The 10,224-nt window shown below is 53.1% G+C and overlaps 1 protein-coding gene across 3 annotated transcripts in view; it reads left to right on the top strand.

The window, feature by feature from the left end:
* The window catches only part of ABR (ABR activator of RhoGEF and GTPase), a 180,332-nt gene that overhangs the window by 97,767 nt on the left and 72,341 nt on the right, over positions 1-10,224 (top strand). For 2 of the 3 annotated variants that reach the window (XM_029212798.1, XM_029212799.1), the window contains exon 3: positions 8,720-8,818. In XM_029212798.1, the coding sequence (XP_029068631.1) occupies positions 8,720-8,818 (99 nt within the window). Of the gene's footprint in view, positions 1-105; positions 562-8,719; positions 8,819-10,224 lie in introns of those variants that run through there. The other variant, XM_029212800.1, reaches the window with a different exon arrangement.

Raw genomic sequence — 10,224 nt, 5'->3', positions numbered from 1 at the left:
CGGCGGCAGGGAGCGGGGCCCCGCCTGCCTGGAGAGCCGGCGCGCACGGCAGGAAGGGCCGCGGCGGCCGGCAGGGGCGCGCGGGCTCCGGTGACAGCCCTGGAATCGCGGCGGCGGCAGCGGCGGCGGAGCTCCCCGCGAGAGGCGGCCGGGGCCGCACGGACGCCCCGCTTCCCCTTTCTCCGGGAGGACCCGGAGCCGGCGGGCGGGAGAAGGCTCATAATGGAGCCTTTCATCGGCAGCCGGTGGCCGGGCGCCAGGACGGACTCCGGGGAGGCCCGCGTGCTGGTTTAGGCCTGCCCTGCACGCTCTTCCCGTCCCCGCCTGCCGGCCTCGCTCCTGGGCGCCGGCGGCCACGGCTGCCGCTGCCGCTGCCGTTGCTGCTGGGACCCTGCTTCCTGTTTGCCCTCCGCGGCTCCCGCTGCCATGGAAGAGGAAGAGGAGGCGATAGGCTTTTTGGACAAGGTCCTGGAGGATGAAGATGTGTTTCTCTTGGAGGAGTGCGAGCTGGGAACCCCGACCAGCCCCGGCTCAGGGTCCCCATTCTTGGTGGCTGTGAAGGTGGGAATGTGACACGCCCTGGATGCTTGTCGGGGGAGGGGGCAGGGCTCGCAGCTCTGACTGCTGAAGTCTGTGCGGCAGAAATGGCTGATTTGTGCACAAACCTTGTGGCCGAGTGGAAGCACCTCAGCCTGAGAGGGGCTGGCGCCTGCCTGCCAAGGGATGCAAGGGGCTGTGCTCTGGGCACAGCTGTTCCTGGGGGAGAGGCGCAGTGCCCGCCGCCTCCCCCTGGACCAGTTGTCCTCAGGGGGAGTGGCTGCTGGCTTTCCCCAGGCCAGTTGTGCAGAGGGCTTTCTCTGGCAGTGACATGAGTCCCCTGGTGGGCACGCCAGTGGTGTCAGCCTGCTGCCCCAGAGGAGCTGGTCGACGTGAAACTAGGAGGCCGTAATTCCTTGTTTCCATGGCAGCAGTGGGATAAGTGCACTTGTGAAGTTCAGGCCAAGGGAGCCACTCTCTTCCAAGCAAGTGGAATCTGGTGAATCTGGGCTAGGGCATGAGAGCATTTGGAGAGATCGAGAGCCAGAGGTCCCTGAACTTCCTTGAAGGGAAAGAATTGGATCAGCCGAAGAGGGGCGGTAACAGCTGGCTTGGAGGCAGGAGCCAGGTGCCTAGGCACTTTACCCAAGGTGGGCATAGGCAGGAAACATCTGCTGGACCCCAGCCCACCGACTCTGGGGCTGTCTCGGCAGCAATGCCTCTGTTTAATCAGAGAAGTTGCCTCGAAGGTAGAGCAGGAGGGGAGTGGTTGCCTCAATCCCCTTCTCTTCACGCCCCCCCCACCCCGCCCCAGGGGCCGGGATTCCACTTGAAAGTGCACCAGTGCTGCCTAAGGCATGCACACCACACCGTCCTTCCTTTCTTTCACCTCTAACCTCAGTGTTTTGCTCACCTCCTCTCTGTTCTGTGGCTTGAAGGGAGGGCCAGTGAGAACGTATGGCAGGGAGCTCACAGACTGCAAGCCAGGCTGCCTAACAGAGAGTGCCCGTCTTGTGGGGCCCAAGCCTGTCTGCCCTGGCAGCACTGCACCCCAGAGGGCATGGTGCACGGAGCATTGCTCTGGGCAGGAGGCTGTCGCTGAGCCTCTCTGGGCCTCTTTGTCCCTCCTGTAAGATGGGGGATCACTGCCCTGCTCCACCCGTGCTACAGTGTGGATCAGAGGAGGAGCTAATGGAGGTAAAAATAGACTGCAGACCCACGGGTAGATGGCTGATGTGTGGAAGGGGCGGAGCAGTCGCTGTAGGCCTGGGTGTGGGGCAGAGAGGAGCCGTAACGTGAGGCTGGCAGTGGCTGGCGCCCCAGCCCTGGTTTTCTCATCTGGTGCTAGCTCGGCACACTGGGGTAAGTCACATCTCTCACTGGGCCCCCAGGGCCTTGCCCTTAGGGTCTGCCCAGCCATCCCAGGAACAGGATGGGGAAAAGGCTGTTTATGAGGCAAGAGCACCTGCTGGGAGCTTAGTAGTAGTAGTGTGTAGGGTGGGACCTCTGTGGGTTCCTAACGGCCCTTCTCTGAGACACCCTCCCCAGCACAGATGGGGTTCCACTCATATGCTGCCTTATGGGTCCTCCCTTACTCTGGACCTCTAGTCTGGCTTATACCGGGCTAGCCTCTGTTTCGTTCTGTTTGGAACTCTAGACGTGTGCCTCTCTCCTCCAGGGCAGGGCCCTCTTGTTTTCATTGTGAACGCTGCACGGTGCTTGGTGTGTGGCTGGTGTCCAGTGGATTGGTGGAATGAGTGAGGCTCCATGGAGCCCACACAGGGCGTACCATGTCCCTGGCCTTATTCCATCTCAGAGGTGTTCTAAGGAGGAAGCACACGGATACCAAAGGGGCTTGGGTGTACATCACACCTAAAAATGCTGTTCTTCCCAGACCCCTGTGAGCGCCAAGATGGAGTCTTCCTCTCTACCTCGCCGCCTCAGTGTTCCCGGACCTGTCTCCAGCACTGGGGGGAGGGCCCCTTTCCTGAGTGTTGGGGGATTCCAAGCCCCCTGTCCCAGCCTGAACACGTCTAGGATGCCCTTCTCCTCTACCAGGCTTGGCCATCTATAGAGGGAGAAGACGAACAGAAAGCTCATTGATTCATTCAACAAACACTGTCAGGTTGTGTTCTATTCAAAGCAGGCTGCCTGGGGGAGGAGACAGGTGAACAAGGCTTGGTCCTTTCTCAAAAAGAGTTCACAGTTCAGGGTAAGGGGGCAAGTTCGCAGATAATAGGAACATAATGAGAAAGTAGGGAGGGCCATGAGAAGGGTTCTGATAAAAGGGTACTAAATTCAGAGGAGGAGGGACCACTTCTCGTTGAGTCAGGGCTGGACTGGGCGCATGTGTGTGCCCGTGTGTGTGTGTATGTGCACGTGTACATGTGTGAGGTCAGGGCTCATTTCTGGAGGGTGTGCTCCTGTCCTGGGCTGTGGACTGGGCACACTCCTGCATGGTAGACTCTTCTTGGCGGCTGGTAGAAATCCAAGGCAGTTCTCTCTTTGCTATTACTTTACTTCAGGAGTACTTACCTTAAACAGTAGTCGTGTTCCTGAGCACACGTCCAAATGCCAGTCCTATAAATCAATCCTGTTTTCAGTGTGATTTCCGAGATGCTTCATCTTCCTGGGGGACAGATGTGAAGATGGCAGTGGGTTTCTCCAGAGCTGGAGCTTGCTATGCGTTTCAACCCACACTCCCCTTTGAGGAGTTAATGGTCTATAAACTGATAATAACGTGAATACTGATAGCAGCATCACCTTCCCTCTGTAAAGTGTTGCGTACGTCCCCCAAATCTTTCATAGGATTCTATTTAAAGGTACCTAGGGCTGATAGGGGCCTTGCTATATAAAGAACTCATTTGTCAGGAATTTTGAAATCCTTTTGTAATGCAGATTAACCCTTCAGGTTAATTCTGTGCCGATTTTTAATGGATTATCTGAACAACCTGTGTTTCTTTTTCACTTGTCCAGGTCTCCGCTCCCTCCATGTGCAGTGATGGCCATGCCTGTGTCCCCCACTTAGGTTTTTTTCCCGAAGTGTGGGCCACATATGAGATGATTTGAGAGATGATTTTAGGTGGCACCTGGATATATATTTTGCACTTTAATAGTTAGGCGTAAATTTTAATGTATCTTAGAAAAGAATAGGGACTTCACTGGTGGTCCAGTGGTTAAGACTCCGCGCTTCCACTGCAGGGGGCACGGGTTCCATCCCTGGTCAGGGAGCTAAGATCCCACATGCCGCGTGATGCAATCAAAAATAAAAATAGAAAAGTGACTTGCACATCTTTCCTGTGATTTCAAATATAATGCTTGGGATAAGGCTGTGCTTTTAAGAAGCCAGTTGTTGTGAAGAACAGTATTAAGTAAATTATAGTGCCGGTGGTATGTATGACAGAACTGCAAAGGTGTGGGATGTGAATAGCTGAACTCTGAAAACACTGCTGGACCCCATGGGACCTGCCTGCAGCTTCAGACAGCAGGGAGCCCAGAATATGGAGATCTACCCTTTAGGAGGGTCCCCCAGCGGTGCCCGCCCCACTACCCCCCCCCCCTATTCTGCTGAGGAATTAGCTGAAAGAGACCTCCCTGGTGCCTAGGGCTGGGGAGAGGAGAGAATGGCTGGAGTTGAGTCCCTGCATCGACTCAACTCAGGGAGGGGCCAGCTGTCCTGGGGTTGAGGCTGATACTTGGCATGGACATAGCGCCTAGACCCAGTGGCATCTGCTCTGACCAGACCCCCCCATCCACGGGGTGCTCCTTGCAAACTGGTGTGGCCCATGGACTGAATTCTACTGTCTATGGAGCTGCTTGGCCTAAGGCTCTGAATTGCAAGTGGCCCTGCTTGTTCAGCCCACGTTGTTGTCTTGGAGGAGATCAAGGCTCCTGGAGAGAGTCTTGACTTGGCCTGGAACCAAACCTTTGGAGACTTTATTTAGCCCCGACTGTAGAAGACCAGGCCAGGCCAGAGCCAGCTAAGCCTTACTTGCAGATACTGTCCCTACCAGAGTGACTTGACCTCTTGGATTTGGGGCCTCAGGCGGACACTTTCAGCCCAGCAGATTATGTAAAATACTGGGCATGAACTAGCCCCCCGTGGCTGCTGCATTTCGTAAGCTCCACTTGGGGAGGAAGTGGGGACAGTGTCACCCAGATGGCAGCTTCCTTGTGCTGCAGGACTGGCAAGCAGCGTGGCACGGGCTCTGGGGGCTCTGAACTCCAGAAAACCCCTCCCTGGAGATTCTGGGTGTGTGGGCACCTCTGGAGGGCTCTTTGGGAGCAGAGACTGTCTCCTTCACTTGTCTTCCCAGTGCTGGGCACATGGTGGGGAATGAGTGAATGGATGTTGAGCCCTGGTGTTTTATGGGATGATAATAGCTCCAGGAGGATTGAAGAAACAATTGTGAATTTCCAGATAATTCCAAGCCAGGGACAGGTGGGGTCTGAGGAAAGCCAGCAGTGTAGCATCTTTCATAGGATGAGGTTTTGGGTGGTAACTGACAACAGGCCACCTGTTGGTAAAATGCACAGAATTTAATTTCACATCCTTTCCCATCACCTCCACCCCCGTGCCAGCCAAAATGTCAGGGTGAATGTGGCCCAGAGTGGGGACTCTTGGGGGTGACTACTTACTGCCTTCTGGGGGGTTCTTTCAAGATTGGACTCTGAGGTTGGAGTCTCACGAGGAGCGGGTCCTGCTGCAGTGGGCCGTCACGGGGCCTGACACAAGGGTCTGTGCTCATGCCAGGGCGGGGGAAGGCTTGGTGGGGCTGTGAGTCACCGCGTCTTCACCCTGGTCCTGGTCCAGCCAGCTCTACATTTAAGCTCACATTGTGCTTAAGTGACTTCCTTGAGAGGGTGTTTGCCAGGCCCTCAGGCAAATCCCCAGCTGGCAGGGAACGGGAAGGGAACGGGGCACAGGAGGGGAGCGCTGGCCCCCGACGTGGAGGGCGAGTTCCCATTTGTCAGGCTGGGGAAGCAGCAGGTCTGACCTTGACCTCCACTCCCACCTCCAGGGCTGCGAGCCCTACTCCAAGCTCCGGTCTCATTCCTTGGAGGGGGTGCTGCCTGCCTGCGATGCCCACAGCTCTGGGCAGCTGGCATTTTCCACTCTCTGTGACTCAGAGGGATAATGATAACACCTTCTAGACTGTGGGATTCCAGTGAGTTAATCCACGGAAAGTGCTTAGAACGGTGCCTGGTACTTGTGAAACCATCAATAAATAACCATTGTCTCTCCCTAAAGCTTGGCATCCATGCTGGTCTCCTAATGCTGCCGGAAACAAATTACCACACATTTAGTGGCTTAAAACAACACAGATTTATTCTCTTACAAGTCTCAAGGGTCAGCAGGGCTGCATTCCTTCTGGAAGCTCTAGGGGAGAGACCCTGTTTCCTTGCCTTTTCCAGCTTCTAGAGGCCCCCTGCATTCCTTGGCTCCTGGCCGCATCCTTTGTCTTCAAAGCCAGCAGTGTAGCATCTTTCAGCCTTGCACTCAATCTCTCCCCGTCCCCTTCCGCCTCTCCCTCTCCTTCTGCGGGCTCATAGCCTTATTCTCTTGCCTGTCTCTCACAAGGACCCTTGTGATTACATAGGGTCCACCTGCTCATTCATTCCCAGGATAATCTCCCCACCTAAAAATCCTTAACTTAATCAATTTGCAAAGTCCCTTTTGCCGCATAAGGTGACATAGTCACAGGTTTTGTGGATTAGGAGGTGGACATCTTTGGCAGGACCTTGTTCTTCTATCACAGGATCAGATTACATTTCAGAGACTGGGAGAGGCAGCCTCCAGCACAAATTGCTAACTGGTTTGCTGATGGAAGGTCAAGGGTTAAGTCCTTCACCTGGGGAAAGGGCAGGAAAGCCTGTGAGAACATGCTGGGGTGGCCATGCAGCAGGGGGAAAGCAGCTCTCCTTCGGACATAGGAGATTTCTGGTAGCTTCAGACACTCTCCCAGCTTATGCTAAGGGTGTGCATTTGATGCCCAGAGAGGGATCTGTTTGAGATTCCAGTTAAGCATCCGAAGCTTGAGAAAGGAACAAGAGAGTGAGGAAATCATCAGAGCAGTGGATGAGACCAGAATTTGGTGTTCGAGGACCTGCAGGGGAATCCCAGCTCTGCCACTTTCTGGCTGTGTGGTTCTGGGCTAGTCTCCTCCCTCTTTTAAGTCTTATTTGTTTGTTTCCATTCGTAAAATGGAAAAATATAGTACCTCCCTCAGGGAGGTATTTGAGAGAGGGATGAAGCTAAATGAGAGAGTGGAAAGGACTTACAAGGCTTAATAGATGGCAGGTGCCCACATGTTAGGGGCATCACGTGGTGCTGGGCTTTAGGGGTGTCCAGAGGAGCGTGACGCAGGTGCTTCAAAGACCCTACAGAATCACCGTGCAGGTAACAAGATAGGGCACGCGTCAGGTGCTGCGGTGGTGCCACAGATTCTGACACGAGAGCTGACACTGCAGGCCAGAGGCTTCAGCTGTGTCTTCAGGAGAGAAGACCCCATGTGGGAGAAGGCATTTCAGGCAGCAGGGATGGCGAGAACCAGAGTTCAGAGGCTGGAACATTCCTGGCATGTTGGAAAGGCAGAGATCTGATGGCTGTTGGGGAGATTGGACAAGTAGGGAGAGGCACTAGGAGCCATTGCCGGTGTTTAAGGAGAGAATATGCTGAACCTGCATCACACTTTGTAGTCATATGTTTATATTTACTCGGCTTTTGTGTTTTTTTGTTTGTTTTTTAACATCTTTATTGGAGTATAATTGCTTTACAATGGTGTGTTATTTCTGCTGTATAACAAAGTGAATCAGCTATACATATATGTAAATCCCCATATCTCCTCCCTCTCACGTCTCCCTCCCACCCTCCCTATCCCACCCCTCTAGGTGGTCACAAAGCACCAAGCTGATCTCCCTGTGCTATGTGGCTTCCGCTTCTGTTTTTTAACGTCTTTCTTTCCCACTAGATTATAAGCCACGTGAGCATAGGGGCTATTGAATGCTTGTTGAATGAATAAATAAATGAGTGAAGAACCTACTTGAGTCCCCCAGTAATCACATTTGGCAGCATTAAGTCTTTGACAAGCCTCAGGTGTAGGGTGGCGTTCCGGGAAGGCTGATCTGGCTCTGGTGAGTGGAGCGGAGGCAGGAGAGAGCGGCACTTGGAATCCAGTGGGGAGTGGGATGCTGTGGGTCTCTACCACAGCAGAGGAGAGGGTGGAGCAGAGGGAAGAATCCTTGCAAGAGATGAGCAAGGACACTTTGAAGAGCTTGGGGACTCAGTGTGGCAGAGGAGGGGGAGAGAGGAGGAAGAGGGGGCCAGGAATGACTTGGGGATCTTAGGTGACAAGAAGAATTTTACGTCTTTTCACTCACGGAAGGTTTTCAAGCACTTTCTGTGTGCGGGGCACTGTGCTAGTTGGTGGCCACTCAAGGCTAAATGGGGTATGATCTCCACCGTAGAGGAGAAGGAATTCTGGAGGGAGGAGGAGGCCTTTTGGCGTCTGTGCCTTACGCAGTCAGGAAATGCTGGCGGGGGTCGGGGGGTACAAGGGGTAAAGTTGATGGCCCACAGCCAGCACCTTCCATTGTGGGATTGAACCCTCAGGGACAGGAAGATATAGTCAGAGGTGTAGCTGGAAGGCCACTCGGCCGGGCTTCCCATGCCCACTTCTATCCCATCCTCTCTATCCCTACTCCTCTGTGTTTACACATCACTTCCCCAGGGCACCTCCTCTGGCCCCTGCTGTGCCCTCCATGTGACCGTGCCCTGCCTCAGTCATGACTCCGATTTCCCTTCTTAACTGTCTGTATCCCACCCCCCCCACCCCCCCGTTAAACTGCTCCCACACATGGGGTCAGGTTCTTTTTTATCTTGCTCACTATTATAAGGTTGAATAGGTGGATGGATACAAATAAGGAAATGTGGGGAAAAAAAGGACGGGAGAGAATTAAAGCAAGACATTAGCAGTAGGAGTAAGGGTGATTGTTTTTCCTTTTATATTTTATATTATATTTCCTTTTATATTTCTGTATTTTACAAATACTTTCTATAATAAGTATTTGGCTTTTATCCCCTGCAAAAGTGTTAAAGAAGAGAAAAAAGGCAAGAAAACAGGCTGCTCAGGATTTTGGTCTCCCTTCTCATGAGCTGTTGGCTTTTGATCTGCTTTTACAGGTGGAAGCAGGGAAAGGCCTGGAGATGAGGAAGCTGGTTCTCTCAGGGTTCCTGGCCAGCGAGGAGATCTATATTAACCAGCTGGAAGCTCTGTTGCTGGTGAGTATATACTCTGGGGCCTTTGTGCTCTAAAACTGCTTTTGGAGTTGGAGAGGGAGGGGGACCTGGACCAGTCCTTCCCAGGGGCGGGGTCTGTGGTACTACTCTGCCTATGGCTTGGCAGCCAAGGTCACTGAAAAGGCCTCTCAGCCCCGGTTCTCCATTACCTGCCCTGGGAAAGGTAGAAGAAGAAGCACCACCTGGTTGGGGGTGGCAGACACTCCATCATCCCTGACTGTAGCACAGGCATTACTAATGGATCACAGTTCTCTGTCCAGGTGGGGTCTTAGCCTCCGACTCCGGCTGGTACTCTGGGCAAATCTCAACAAGTCAATCACGTGGAGACCTCTTTGTCATCCCTAGTCCCGTTCCTTCCTTCTCCCTGGAGTAGTTAACCGCTCGCCCCATCCTGAGGCCCTCTGGCCGGAAATGTGTTGAAGGGCTGTCTGTGTGGTTCTGAGAAGCTCTGAGGCATTAGACAGGCTGCCGCCCTCTGTGAATGTGCCTTAGTTTCCTCTCCAAGACGGAGGCGTTGTTGTGAGAATCGGACTGAGAGGGGAATAATACAATGTTTTCAAAAGGTAAAAGTAACCACACAGATATAAGATGTTTTTGCCTCTGAAGAAGGTGCATATTAGATGCGTCTGGATACTTACTATGCAGAGTGATTGTGGCATGTGAAGTTCTCTTCCTTGGGTGTTGCGCAGTCTGAGACATCAGCTGATATCAGAAAAAGGAGGGATAAGAAAGGTAGATGTAAATCAGTAGATAGTCATTCTTACAAGAATTGTAAGATACGCATCTATGTACTTGCTGCGATATATGAGGTATTGGCACCCGGTGTCCCAGGGGACTTGGCATTTATTACCCCAGGAGTAACTATTGAGATGTGTAACTGCTTTGTAACACACGGGGATGAGTTGGTGGTCGATCTCGCTGGGAGTTTGTTGGTCTGCACAGTCATTTTTTCAAGGGAGGAACAGTTTGGCAGGTCCATAAGGACTCGGGTCTGGGGCCAGAGCTAGGGCAAGACTTGACGCTGCCATTAATAGTAGACTTATGGCCCCTGTCTTTCAAACTGTGCAACTTAACCATTAGTGGGTAATGTAATCAGTGTAGTGGGGTGAACCAGCACTTTAAAACAAATGAGAAGGAAAATGTCGGCATGCATCCCATGTAGTAAGAATAAGTACTATTTCATGCAACTTTTGGCTTGTGTGGATATGTGTATATGTGTATGTACGTACTGGGCCTCATGCTTTCTTACATGCGTTGTCGGTTTTAAAAACCACTGGTGGGACTTCCCAGGCGGTCCAGCGGCCAAGACTTCGCACTTCCAATGCAAGGAACAGGGGTTCAATCCCTGGTTGGGAAACTATGATCCCACATGCTGCGCGGCGCAGCCA

Source organism: Monodon monoceros, unplaced genomic scaffold, assembly GCF_005190385.1.
Source record: "Monodon monoceros isolate NGI ecotype Baffin Bay Population unplaced genomic scaffold, NGI_Narwhal_1 Super_Scaffold_9, whole genome shotgun sequence".
Taxonomy (NCBI): Eukaryota; Metazoa; Chordata; class Mammalia; order Artiodactyla; family Monodontidae; genus Monodon; species Monodon monoceros.
The sequence above is the reverse complement of the archived record's forward strand: the minus strand, read 5'-3'. Positions and strand labels throughout refer to the sequence as shown.